The 14,113-nt window shown below is 51.4% G+C and overlaps 1 protein-coding gene across 1 annotated transcript; it reads right to left on the bottom strand.

The window, feature by feature from the left end:
- Positions 1-3,261: 3,261 nt before the first annotated feature.
- STC2 (stanniocalcin 2) lies at positions 3,262-13,657 on the bottom strand. The gene is made up of 4 exons (XM_021698443.1): positions 13,507-13,657; positions 11,250-11,392; positions 8,554-8,765; positions 3,262-3,664 (listed from the first exon to the last, which is right to left on the bottom strand). The coding sequence occupies exons 1-4, from the start codon at positions 13,655-13,657 to the stop codon at positions 3,262-3,264; spliced, it is 909 nt and encodes a 302-aa protein (XP_021554118.1).
- Positions 13,658-14,113: the final 456 nt, after the last annotated feature.

Below are 14,113 nucleotides of genomic sequence, written 5' to 3'. Positions count from 1 at the left end.
TGGGATCATGACCTGAGCCAAAGGCAGACGCTTAACCATCTGAGCCACCCAGGCACCCAGCATCCAGCATTTTAAACGGACTCAAAACTCACTTGCACACAGCCATTCCCCCCGTGCCCTGGCTGTCCGAAGCACTCTCAGACAATAACGCTACTCAAGGGCAAGCCATGTATTTAAAATTTTTATTAATGAATGGAGAAAAATAATGCCATGTGACAATGTTCAGGACCTGCTGCCTAAATCCATAACAGAAACAGACATTATGACTTAACAAGCTCACGTGGTGCCAATTCTGAGATCAGATGAGGTTGTTCTTCCTTAGGAAATGGGCTCTGGTAGCATTGTTTTTCCATGTTGTTCTAGCAAAGCCTTTTACTTGGTTCAAGTTTAAATTTCTCTCTCTTTGTGTGTGTGTGTGTGTGTGTGTGTGTTTGTCTAAGTATGACCACAGCTCTGAGCTGGTGTTTGCTATTTATTTGGTTTCAGGTGTCAGCATTTTGCTGTACTAGGTTGGTCCTGTCCTTTCAGAATAACAGGGCTATTTATTGATACAAAGGAGAGGTGTTCAGATCATCTTGTTAAAATGCAAAGCTCAAAATAAACATCGTATCTTTATTTGGAAATCCACATCCTTCCTTAAAGGAAGGCTCATGAGTAAATTTGTATGAAGTATGAAGCCCAAGTTGAGTGTCTATTTTTAATGACTACTTTGCTTACATTTTAGATTGCCTCTGTCAACTCTTACAGGAATTTGGACTTTACTCCGTTTTGAGCCAAAGAACCTTCGCAATAAATACTATTGTATGCTTCAAAACATTAAGAACCAGAATGAAATGCGATCTACCTGACTTTTGAGAAGCAACACACTAGTGGTATGAAAAATATACAACAGAGATCAGTGAAGGGGTTCAAATGAACAAGGTAAGCAATTTTATGCCTTGGGGGAAAACATTGAGATAATAAATACAAATGACAAATATTTACAATAGAAGCAACAAATGGGACATCAGTAGGCGAACACATAAAACATTTACACTGAGGAAAATATAAAAGTGATGCCTTTCACACATCCAGCCCAGGAGCCGGCGAACAAATGAACAGCTGACCCAGCAACGCGGGAGAATGTTATTGCTTCAGCTTTTGAGTGATGTAAGTAAAACAGTAACATGCTGCAGTGGCCCATGGCATGAGACAGCCATGGTTTACGTTTGGTTCCCATGGCAGAGCCTGACACACCGGTCCTTCTCCCCCTGAGGGCAGAGCTGGATTAAGTGCACCATCTCTTCTGCTTTCTGCAGCTCTAGCTCTTTCTAGGTGTTTCTCCCAGCATTTTGTCCCCTTCCGCCCCCCCCCCCCCATGGTTTCTTTCTAACCTGGATTACGAAAGATTGGGGAGCTGACCTTCCAGCACCATGTCCTGGCACTGATGAGATTGGGTTTGGGCTATATAAATACTAGCTGGATTTTGGGTAAGGGCATTCCCTGGGACAAATTATTTTAGAGTAGATAAATTTAGCTTCTTTATCTCTGGCCTCAGGTTGTTTTGAGGGAGAGCTATAAGCTGATACAAATGGAGGATGCTTACTTTTTTCCAGCTCACTAGAATGGGGGTCAGAGAACTCAGGCCCAAGAGCCAGATCCAGGGGGGCACCTATTAAATGCAGTTTTACTGGCGTGGAGCCAGGCCTGTTGGTGACCCATGTCTATATATTCCTGCTTTCCTGCCGCAGCGGCACAGTTGACTACTTGTGACAGAACCCACATGACCCACCCAATGGAAAATAGTGTAATTTACTACCTGGACCTTTACAGAAAAAGTTTGCTGACCACTGCTCTGGAAGGAACTGGCCCAGAACACCTGTGTACTCCTTGTAATACTGGCCTCCTGTTTGAGTACTGGCTGCAAGGGAGAAGCTTTAATGTGACAACCCAGCAGGCAAGAAAGAAAAGGCCTATCTGTGGAACATTCTGACCAACCACAAGAACCCCACCGCTGACCCTTTGTTACAGTCCTCTCCCTCCTTGCCTTGGATTTTTAGTTCTGTCCCTCCTCTCTGCCTTTCTTTTGTCCACTCGGACTCCTTTCTTCGTTGCTACATTCCCAATCTGGATCTGGAAAATCCTGTCCCTCACTGCTTCCTGGCGGTCTCCTCCATTTATGTAAAAGGTCAGCCTTCCCTGCTGGAAATCACAGCCATCTTCGCTCTCTTCTCCCCCTTTCCATCCCATACACCAAGAAGCTCCGTTTCCGACTTGACCTCATTGCATCAGGTATGCAGCTTTATCGATCTTGGCTGAGGCTCAAGGTGGGGGTAACAAAATGCTAAGGAAAAATCTGTCAAATGTACTCCTCATGCGTGCATTTTCCTCCAGGGGTGTGGTTTGCCCTGAGTGGCTGCGAGCCCACGCCGGGCAGGCAGACGCACGGCTTCATTGCTCTTTGATTCCTTTTAAAAGAGCACTCAAAAGAGAAAAAAAATCAGCCCCAAAAGATGGGCTGTATTTCTTTTTCCTTTGAGCTGGTTTTAATGACCCAGTTGCTTTGTTTGAAAGCCATTTATTTAGACGAAAGGTATGTAGATGTAACTGGATAAATAAAGTGAAAGAGAGATTCGAAGCAGTGGTTAATATACAAACACACAGGGACCACTCCCTCGGACATGGTCCCCCAGACAGAACAATGGCTCAGAAATTACACTTAGAACCCTTGCCCTCCCCGTCCCCAGCAGCTCCAAACCTCAAGGTCCCATGCAAGAAACTGAACTTCTGTTTGGCACCAAGCGCCCACACAGCCCCCGTCTCCTCTCCACCCTTCTGACTCCCAGCATGGTTTTCACATTCCCTCCTGCACCCGGATCCAGCCCGCCCTCCGCCAAGACAGCACCGAGTGCCCGGTCCAGTCCGGCGGGCCTGCCGACCCCCGCCCTTCCCCGGCCCACCTCCCCGACAGCAGAGCAAACCGCAGGCCGCCGCCCAGTGGCTCCACGGATGGAAAGAAGACAAAGTTGCAAGGAGGCCGCGTGGCGCTCACTTCGGGATGTGCAAGTGTGGAACCCCCCCGGGCACAGCCGAGACCTCGCTGCGGCCTAGGCCGCCTCTGCCTCACCTGTTCGGCCCGCTAGCACACACCTTCATCAAGTCCGCAATCCCCACCAAATCCTGCGTGTGACATCCCCCCTCTTTAATGGCAAATGTTTTGGAATGTCCATAGAGAAGAAAATGGACGGCATGGAGGAAAGATTTCCCGGCCAGGCCTTTCTTTCACCTGCGGATATCGGAATACTCAGACTGTTCCTCTTCCCACTCACTGCTTCCAGAAGTTCCCTGGCCCCCGTGGCCAGCTACTTGGCCCCGGGCATGGGCGTTTGGGTGGCTTTTGCTACCTCGCTCGCCCTTGGCACCTCGGCCCGTCTCCCGACTACTGGGCTCTGAGAGGTGGTGACCTGCCTCCCCGTGATGGGTCCTGGAGAGCTTGGCTCTGTCCGCCTGGAGCTGGCGCTCAGGGGGCACCGTGGGGGGCCTCTGGATGGTTGAGGTGCAGAAGCTCAAGATGGAGCACAGACTTCCCCAGTTCTGCTCACACTGCACCTGGACGCTATGGGTGATGGCCTCCTTCACCTCCTCCCCGCAGGTCAGCAGCAGGTTCACCAGGTCCACGTATGGTCTAGAAATGGAGAGCAGAGAGAGAGAGAATGGAACCAGTCCCGAATGGGCCAGAGACAGAGGGCAGTGAGGATACCCGGCAAGAGACATACGGCCGAGGCCTGGCTTCGGTTTAGTTTTGGGAAAGAGCTTTCAAGAATTACTTCAAGCCTTTATCCATATCCTAAGGAGCGCTGGCCTCAGCCACTATTTACTAGATGGCCATTACCTCCGAGGCTCCATGCCGGGCATTGGAGAGAGGCCGGTGATCAAGCCTACCACCAGGAAAGGGGCCAGTGACAATTTGCAGGTGCGTACGATTAAAGGAAGAGCCTCTGGGGAAGGTGGATGAGAATGCCAGGTATGGCGGCCGTGTGAGTGTTGGAAAGGAGTGTAGGAGAGCCCTGGGCATGTTTCAGGTATGCCAGCTAGGAGGGTTTCGGTAGGAGGAGTAGTCAAGTGTCGTGGGGGCCAGTGGAATAAAAGGCAAATGGTGAAGGATCAGAAATACCAAACTGAGGAATCTCTTTGGCAGGAGAGGAGGGGCTGTCAAAGATTTGGGGCGATGGTTCTCACATCGCCCTCTTGCCATGCGGCATCAGTGGGGCTGGCTGGCTTTGCACTTGGTGCCACTCTCTCAGGTAAGTCTTCTCTAAGGGAGGCTCCCAAGAAACCATTTCCCCATGTCTGTGTTTGCCCCTGGTTTAGGCTCATGGTGAAGAAGGGTGTTTTTGGAGGGTACTGGATGCACTTCCCTCTGCACTCGAGGAGTCTGGAACAGGTGGATAAAGGTGGGAGGCAGACCACCACCCTGTGAGGTCACTTCCCATGGAGCTCTCCCCTTTCCTGGTACTAAAGATTGAAGAGGGGGAGTGGCCATCTAAGCAGCTCTATTCTTCCAGTCTGGGCTTGCCTAGAACTGGAAGTGAGGGCTGGCCGCAAGGGGCCTAGGTGTTGGGATGAGTGCCAGCAATCTGTGAAATAAACACACTTGGTTCTTGCTCAGGTCCCCCAGATGCCCTGGGTTGTTCTTTGGGAAAAGTGCTGGAGGAAGGATGACCACCTCATGCCGACCTGGGGGTGGGAGGTGTGTGCCTCGGGCGGGAACAGCGGGCCTGCTCTTTATGGGCCCATCTGGTAAGAGGCGTCCCCTGTAATGGGCTCTCATGGCCCACTCACTGAGCCCTTCTTACATCTCACTGACCTTCTAAAATCCCCAAGGAGGGTATAGAATGTTTCATGTGGCTAACCAGCATTCTTTAGCAGTCCTTGGCTAGCAAATTTTCTGGATATATCTGACCATGAGCATTGCAGCTCTGGGACATCACCCTGGGCAGGGAAATCACTCTGGAACGTGAGATCATTTATAAGGAACAAGACTTTTTTTTCCTCTGTGAGCCTGGACCACCTGGGTGGCTGCCTGTTAGCCCACTTAATCTTTTCTTTGCAAGTTGGCAGTTGTTGCTAGGCAGAGAGCAGATTGTGTTTTAGGACTTGAGAAGTAGTTCACTGCCATTTTTATGAATTAGTCCTCAAGTTGTAGTTGAACTGTCCTCATGTCATAGATGTAAAAATGGAGATGGCTGGTGGTGGGGGGGAGGGCGGGGGAGAGGGGAAAGTAGTCTTTGGAAGCTTCTGGGCTGGGAAGGCCTAGAGCTGGGCTGAGAGCAGAGAAGAGGAATGTTCTGGCTGATAGAGATCAAGCTGCCTTTTAAGGCCTACTTGATGCCTTTGGAGTCAGAGAGTCTGTGCATGGCTGATGGACAGGGTACTTAAACTCTCTAAGGCAGGCCCCTACCAGTGACAAGGACAGTGATAACACTCCTCTTCTCGGGCTGTGAGAGGGGGCCGTGGGGCAACACAGAAGAAATGCTGCACGCATATTTGTTTCCTTCTATCTTTTGACAACTAGCAACTGACTGCCTCAGGGAGCTCAAGGTCACGGAGTTTATCTGCTATGGCAGCATCAGGATTTTAGCGCCTGATTTGTACCTGCCCCCCTCTGGGACGACATGAGCAAATTGCGGGGGCTGAGAATCTGTCTTTTTGGGACTAGCCTGATGCTCTTCTTTGAGTTTCTTTCCGCAGAGTAAGGGGAGGGCTCTCTTGGGAAAGCACGGACTGCTTCCTGGCCTCCTTTGCCAGGGCAGTCTGCCTGCCAGATGAGCTCTCGGAACCCCAAGGCGGATCCGAGAAGGCTGGACTAGCCCACACTCTCTCCTGCCTTTGGCGCTCTCTCCCGAGGAGAAAGCTGTGAGCCATGGGGAGGGGTGTGTGTTAATCTAAGCCGTGTTTTGAGCTGGCATGGTGCCTTCTCAGGCTGCAAGCTCAGCCCGTGTCTAATGACAAAGCCCAGCTTTCTCAACTGGGTGTCAGCAAGGCTAAAGGATTTTTAAAAATACTTGGAGGGGGATGTGCCTGGAGGCTGCCAGCACCCAGTGACAGGGTGTGTGTAGCCAAGGCAGTTGATATGGAGAAAGTGGGGCGGGAAGGGGTGAGAGGAACAGAGGGAAGTGGAGAGCTTGGATGGAACCACTCTAACCAGACATGAGTGTTTTGCGGTGCCTAGGAATTGGGGTAAGGAATGGGGGTGATGTGGATTCTGGATTGACTGTGATTTCCTCTTCTATAAATAAAGGGAAAAGCAAATTCAGTTCTCATTTTCTTATCTGTGACCAATGCCACACATTCTTAAATGGTCTTCTTGATATTTGGGGACTGATAGGATCCTTTGTGCCAGAATCAGTGAAGATAGTTAACAACACCATCAACTCAGCTCGAAGTTCCAGTTGATGCACTGCATAGTCATGGCTTCAGAAGGAAGGGGGTGGGGTTCTGGGGGAAGTTGGGGTTCGGTGAGACCCGCTGCCTGGAGTTGCTGGCTTAGTGAGAGGAAAGAGGACTTGTGTGCAGGCACAGTGAATGTTCTTAAAAGAGGCCCAGGGGTGAGTCACGTGCATTCCCAGAGTGGGCTGGGGCAGAGGGCTAGGTGTTCATTCTAAATGATGCGAGGAGCCCTCGGGAAGTAAAAATCTCATGGCCCCATGGGCCATGTTTCCATGGAGGAGGTACCAGAAAAGCCACAGTGCTTTACCCCTTCTTAAATTCCAGGGGGAGCAAAAAACCCTTCAAAACCTTCGGTTTTCCCAAAGAAGACTTTTCTCCAATCTTGAAAAAGACAAAGTCTTCTTGCACTCCAGGAATGTCTTACTGACTTATGAACTCATGCCCATCACCCATTCTTAAGGCCAACAAACTATCTATAGTGGATGACAGCGGACTGAGGACAAAGGAGCTTCGGGAATGTCCCAGCCATGGGGCATTTGTGTCTTCTAGGGGCAGCTTGAAGGAAGGGACCTTTATAGCACTCTCCTTGTGTAATGGGGGTGTAATTGAGAAAAGGGAAGAACCCCTGCTACATCTGGGGGCCAGTGAGGCTTTAGCAGGTCTAGTAGGGCGAGAGCAGATCAGGAGCAGGGAGGTTTCATGTCTATTCCTGATAAGCAGCTTCAGTCATATCTATTGCCAGTTCCCAAGCGGCATAGTAGGGATCAAACTTCAGAGCCAGATCTTGAACCTCTTAGCTGCCCTTTTCTGCTCTCTTAGGTGGGGTTAGTGATCTCTACCTTGCAGCCCTGTTGGGATAAATCAGATCGTCCAGGTAAAGTCCCTGGTCCAGGGCCTGGCCCACTCACAAAATAATAGCTATTATCATTATTGTTATTGTTGTTGAAACTCTTGTTGCTCTGTTTCTTTACAAGTATTTGAAAGAGTGATAACTATTTTTTGGGGCATCAGTGTGACTAAGGAGAAGACATTACTTTGCTCTTGGCAAGAGCCGCCTGCAGAGATTCACGGTGAATCTTCAAATTCTAACACTGCACTGGGGCTGTTGCAAGATACCTAGACCCTCATAACCCGGTGGAAAGTGACGGGTGCTGGTTGTTGTCCTCTGTGATCTGGGCAGTGTGGGGTGGGGAGTAGCCTACTTAGTGGCATAGCTGGGGGAAGGCCATGGCACCAACTAAGGAGCAAGATTTCATAAAATTGGACTGACTGGGCCCAGTGAGTCGCTGTGTAAAGACCAATGGTGCCATCAAGCTGGCAGTGACTTGTATTGGTCCGCTTAGCTAGTGGCCGGCTTTCTGCCCTCAGCCTCTGAGGAAGGGACCATTGTGACCTACTGCCCATGCTTCATGTTAGGAGCAACTGTGTAAAACACGCTTTATCACTTTGCAAAGTTTAGGATCCTACAGATGGGAGTTTTTTTTTTTTTTTTAAGGAATAAGATGTCTGGGGTTTACTACTGAATTGTAAGCCTTTGAATAAGCAAGTTCATATTTACCCACTTTGGCAAAAAGTGGGCTCCCGGGCCTGGCTTTGTCTCTCATTGTCTGTATGACCTTTACTTCAGTGAATCTCAGTTTTCTGATCTGTAAAATGGAGATGAGAATGGTACCTTGCTCGCAGGGCCGCTGTGAGGACCAGGTGACAGATTCCCGTAAAGCAGTGAGCATAAGGCATCGCACTCGGTAAACGCTCAGCCACCGTGCTTAGCTCTCAGCTGTCTATTGGGGCACCTGCATGGCCACTTGGAATACTCAGAACTCTTGGGATCTGGGCTGAGGGGAAGGTAAAGCGTATTTCTGAATCCTACACATTTCACGCTTATACAATATTTTGTTTCTATTGCTTATGCTTTTGAAACCAATGGTGGACATTTCTTTCAGTTTTCCTGAAGGCCAGCAGGAAAGGGCCTCCCAGGGGAGTCAGTGCAGCTTGCTGAGGTAGAGAGCAACCTTTCCCATTTGACGGGAGTTTGGCCTCCGAAAACAAGCCCCTCAAACTCCTCCAACACCAGCCTGAGGAGTGGGCCCCTCCTTCCCAGGGCCCCTGTGGGGTGGCACTCACTCGTGCAGCAGCAAGTCCTTGAAGTGAATCATCTCCGCCATTACCCGGGTGTTCTCCTGGGCGGCAGAACACAGATCGTGTTTGAGGTAGCATTCCCGTTGTAACTGGAACACCATTTCCTTAATGGCGGGGCACTTCCGGCTTATGCAGCCGAATCTGTGCCGCAGAGCGTGGGCCTTACACTTCAAGGCATCTTTGATGAATGATTTGCCCTGAGAACAGAGGGGACAGAGAAAAGAGAGAGGGGGGCAAAACAGACAAGTCCTGGTCAGAAGCTCAGACATTCACACTTAATGGCCTTACACAGGACTTTTGTTTGAAAACTGAACCTCAAGGTCCTGCCTCAGACTGCCGTCCACGCAGGCGGCAGGCTGATGCTCCGTCAGGAGGTATGTCTAGAGTGACATGATAACTCCGGCATTTGGCCAAAAAGGATGTTTCTTCGGGAGACTAACAAATCTGCCTCCTTCCTCCCCAGCTGCTCTACTAGTTTCCCTTGTTCTGGGGCTTCCGTGGCCCTCTGACCTCCAGGCAGCCCAGGGTTGGCTGTTTGGTGGCAACTTTTCTGGAACACAAGGGGAATGTGGCCATACGTAAATCCTGAACTCCCAGCAAGAGTGTTTCCCAAGTAGAAGGTGCCTGCTGATCCAAGTCTCACACCACTGCTTTTTCCTCCGACCCCATGAGTGACATCAAGATTGGGTGCTATCCGTGCCTCAGGGCCTCCCACCGCCCCCAACCCATATACTTATGTCTCCTCCTATCCTTCAAGGAGGAGCATTCTTTTCCTTTTTGAAAACGATTCGACTCCTTTAAACTGTTAGGATTATTGCCTCTAAAAGGCCCGCCTGGCACACTGCCTGGCAGCATCTGGAGTCTGAACTGCCCAACTGACAGCCCCTCCCCCACACCCCCTGCCTCTGAGTGGCTAAGGCAGCCAGGCATACATCTGGCCCACAGTTCTCTTTTCTGGCAAGCCCATTAGATTGTTCTTATCCTAGAAAGGAGACAGCTGTTGGGGGTGTGGAGGCAGGCTGGGGCGTGAGTTCCCTTATCAACCTCTCAGGGCAGAGAGGCATTGTGGGATACCTACCTAGGGATCCCCATTCCCCCATTACTATAGAAACAAGCTGTCATTGGAGAGGTCACCCCTCTGTTTTTAGACAGGCCTGGAAGTAACTGAGTGGAGACAGAAAACGGGTTTAGGTTGGAAGTGGGAAGCCAGCCAGCACATTTAATTCAGTTCTTCCTTTAGAAGCAACTGAAATGTCTACAGATAGTGTCTGGTTGCTGAAAAAACCCCTCCCCATGGCCCTTTTTGCTCTGACTTTCCAGTGGGAGCCAAAGAGGATGGAGGGTAGGGTGTGCCATTTATGAAGTAGTCACATGCTGGGAACCAGCTTGAAAGGGATGCTTCTCACTTGAGAACATACTCCTGTTGGTTGAGAGAAAAAGGAAGATTAATTTATTCGAGGGCTGCAGCAATCTGTTTTGGTATTCTTCCCTGACATCCTGTGGGATCGCCCTTAAATACACATCTTTCCTCCGGATTTCCTATTATGTTTCCTAATTCCAGTTAATCCAGAAGGGATGCTTTATTAGGGGAGCCTGAGGAGTTCAAACGTTCTACTCTTTCCTTCCCTGGTTTCTGTTGCCCCTCCCCTGCCACCCCACATCCTCTGCAGCGCAGGTTGCCAGCCCTGTTGTGTCCCTTTCTGGTTCCCAAGCATTGCTTTGTCAGGCTCTCTACAGGATGGCAGTAGATGGTGACGGGTGGCATTCATAAGTCACACCATAACTGTTGGCCTTCTCCAAACGTTGCCCCCACTCTTCAATGACACGGGAGAGGAAGTTGATGAGATAGAACAACAGGGGCTTTGTAGTGCATATATGAGCTGGGGAGAACATGAAGAAGGTGAGCCTGATGCCACTTGCCACCTGAAATGTATTTGGATTGTCAGCACTGGAACCATAGGGTGGCTTGTTGGGTTTGTGCCCTGCCCCAAGCAACAGCAGGGCTTTTTTCACCCTGCCGACTCTGGGATAGGTGGAGTGGGTCAGGCGTTGTTAGAGGACTCTGTAGAGCAGGACTCATTCAGCATTTTTGGGTTGGGAGAGGACGGTCTGCTACTTAGGAGGAATAAGTCGGTTATTCTGGAGGCCCTGAATTATCCGTGTTGCCTGCTCACATACCCATTGGAGATGATGAGTTTCTATGAAGTTTGTGTCTCATTTATTCTTCCCTAATAGGTGAAAACAGGTCTTGGAATGTATAATTGGAGTCCCTGTCCTCCTCCCATAAACCTACTGTCTCTAACGTGATGGGCCTTGCAGACTGAGTTCTGGGTGGCCAGACATAGTGTGTCCCTTTACAAGATGTTTATTATTTGTTATGCCTTTTGTGTTCTCTGCTAAGAATCCTTAGATGATTGTTCAACTTGCACTCCATCCCACTCTGCCTGTGTAGACACAGCTTAAGAGTGGAGAAGGATTTCACCACATGACAGTGCTGGAAAGCAGAACCCCATGAGTGGAGTGGGGAGAGACTGGCATCCTGCTGTGCACCAAGAATCTCTTGCAAATGCTAAAATACACCATAAAGATCAGCTAAGGAAACCTGTTCACAAGTCCTTCCAATGAACATTTCAGTCATGCAACGCCAACCTAGAACATTTTGTGCTCTATGTGGTTTTTACCTGGGCATCAAATTTTCCAGCGTTGTGCAGAAAAGTCATGCAAATTCCATGTAAGCCTCGAATCTCACAAGAGTTGTTCTCGAAACATTCAAACACACCACACCCCACATCGCCTGCGTTGACCAAACAGTGTTGGATTTCCGCTAAAATGAGAATTACATACAAATATATACAAAATTCTCAGCCACGCTGGGGAATGCAGAGGGGCCGGCTGAAATAAAAGTTAGTAATAACTAAGAGAAAACTGAAGAAGATAAAGTTAGAAATGACTATTTGAGGATCTAAAAAGCTAGGGCAAGAAAATGTCATCATTTAATCTACTTATGAAAATGTCAGTATTTGTAAATGCTGTATCTGTAAAAAAAATAGCCAAACCTATGTTACAAAAATCACAATCAGAAGTTAGGTCTGAGCACTCCACTCTTCATCCTTCCCATCTTTTTCAAGTCTTTGTGGAAATACTTAGTTTGAAAGCAGAAACAATTTCAGCTTTCTAAACCCACAGACACAAGTAAGATTTTAAATGATTAGCTTGCTCTCTCTCCCTTCTGTACTTCATCAATGAAATACCCTTCTCTACTTGGAACTCAAAGCCGCTGCTACTAAATCACAGCCATTTCCTTCCTGACCCCCAAATGCGAGCGTCCAAAAAGCAGTTTCAATTCAGCTTTATGACTGAACACCTAAAAATCAAAACAAAATTCCTATTAAGGCAGCGCCTCCAAACCCATCAGCATTAAAAATACCAGGCTAGGAGAGCTGCGGTTGCGAGCAGGCTCAGGAATCGAGTCAGATGGGGGCTAGCCTGCAGAAACGCAATCGTTGCACTTAGAGGGTCCTTTTAAACAGAAATCCGGTGTGAGATATCACTTAATCCCCTAGAAATTCCCGCGACCCCCGAGTTTGCTGCCCTCCTTCGCAGAATGTGGCCCTAATTCATCTCTCCAAAAGGATAGACTGGGGGAGTTAACTGTCAGGCTGCCCCGTGCAGGAGACTCTCTTCCGTCCCTCCCCCCACCCACCCAATTCACTGATTTAAGCCAACCACAAAATTACATCAGAAAAGTATATTTTGGAAGAAGGGCGGGGTCCGAGTAGATAATCCGCATTCAGATTAAATCTACCGAGAGAATGAGGGGAGTGTATTTGTTGAGGTCACCAACTCCCGAGAATCACGTTCAATTCTCAGGGAAAGCACTGGAGAGGGGGGAGGGTGGGCGCGGGTCCTAGGCTGAGCCCCGCGCGGGCTGGGGGTGCGGGCGCTCGCGCGTGGAGGTGGGAGACTCCCGGATGATCCCACGCGCGGCCCCGGTGCGCCGGGCAGGAGCGCGCAGGGCGGCGATTCACTCGCTCCGGGCGTCCCTAATGGGCACTCGTGCATTCCTGCTCGTGCGGTGAGCGCACGCACGCCGCCGCTGGGTTTCAGGCCCCCAAATAAAGGCGGCGGCGGAGGCGGCGGCGGCGGCGGCGGGGAGGGGGGGCGCCGAGCGAAGGAGCTCCAGGCAGATTGTCTTTCTCTCCCAGGAGCTGGGAAAACGGCCAGCCCCGTGCCCTGCACGCCTGGCTCTGCTCGGCAGCCTGCCGGTGAGCGGAGAGCCGGTGGAGCAGCAGCCGCGCGCGGTTCGGGTCTTGTCACCATTTCTGCGCCTGCTGACCTGCCCTGGAGAGGGAGAAGGCGGCAGCACCTCAGAGGTACGCTTTGCGCCACCTCCCCCGGCCCCTCCCCGGAAAGCAATGCCCCGGAGGGGGAAGTTCACAATGCGATCGGTCTCGCCTACAAAGTTCTTGGATGTCGGGCATCTTTTGAGGAGGGGGAAAGTGGTCCTGTCGCGGCCGGCCGGCTGGGAAGAGAAGTTCTCCGGGCACAGGGCGCAGGCCGGCTCCGGGGACCCTCCTTGCCTCCCGCGGGTCGGCCGGGATGGAGCGGGGAGCTTTGTACCGGACCGGGGACTCCGGGGCCGGCACTGGCCGTGTCAGGCGCTGCCTCTTTTACCCTCGACCCCGGGGAGGACAGCAACAAGTCCTGCTCCAGCCATTTCATCACCCTGCCAGCACGTGCGGAATCCCGGCGCGCGGAGCCTGGCGCGGACCGCTCTCGCCTCGCCTCGCGCTTTCCTTCGCACGTCCCGCGCCACCCCAAGAGTTTGCGCGGCCCCTAGGTGGGCTCTCAGTTCCGGGCAAAGCGCCCGCGGCGCGCTGCGTGGGTGCACGGTGTTGTCTCCCGGCAGCTCCCCGCCGCGGGGGCGCTCGCACTTACCTGTGTTCTGCAGGGACAGGCGGCCTTTCTGTTGGGAGCCCCTGTCTTGGGGACCCTCCGGCGGGTTGGTGGCGTCGGTTCCCCGCGCCGGGTCAAAGGTGGCCAATACCAAAGCCAGGGTCACGAACTGGCCCAGCCGCTCGGCACACATGGTTCTTGGTGTAAACCTCCCGCCCGGAGACCTGGATTCTTTGTGCTCCCCTCCTCCTCTTCCTCCTCCTTGGCCGCTTCCCCTCCTCCTCCCACTCTTCCTCCTTGCTCGCCTTTTCCCTCCTCCTCGCGGCCGCAGCTCGGATAGAGGTTACCCAGCGCCCTCCCGTAGCTCTCTGGAGAGCATGTGACCAGGCCGTTAGCAGCGCCGCGAGTGCCCGGCAATGGCAGGGATGGTGCCTCAAATATCCCTGGAAGCTCTGGTGTCACTTGAATGAAGGAGTCGAGCAGGTGTTGTCCCAGCGGCTGGACCAATCCGAGACCCCGGCCCGTTTGACAACACGGTTGGGAGGCGGGGCCTGCGCCCAACTACTACAGGAGGAAGCGGAGCTCGGCTGGGAGCGCCCGACAAAGTTGCCGACCTGGCGGCTGCCACGCGTTTGCGTGCGTGTGTGAG

This window comes from Neomonachus schauinslandi, chromosome 7 (assembly GCF_002201575.2).
Source record: "Neomonachus schauinslandi chromosome 7, ASM220157v2, whole genome shotgun sequence".
Taxonomy (NCBI): Eukaryota; Metazoa; Chordata; class Mammalia; order Carnivora; family Phocidae; genus Neomonachus; species Neomonachus schauinslandi.
This window is presented reverse-complemented; position numbering and strand designations above follow the sequence as displayed.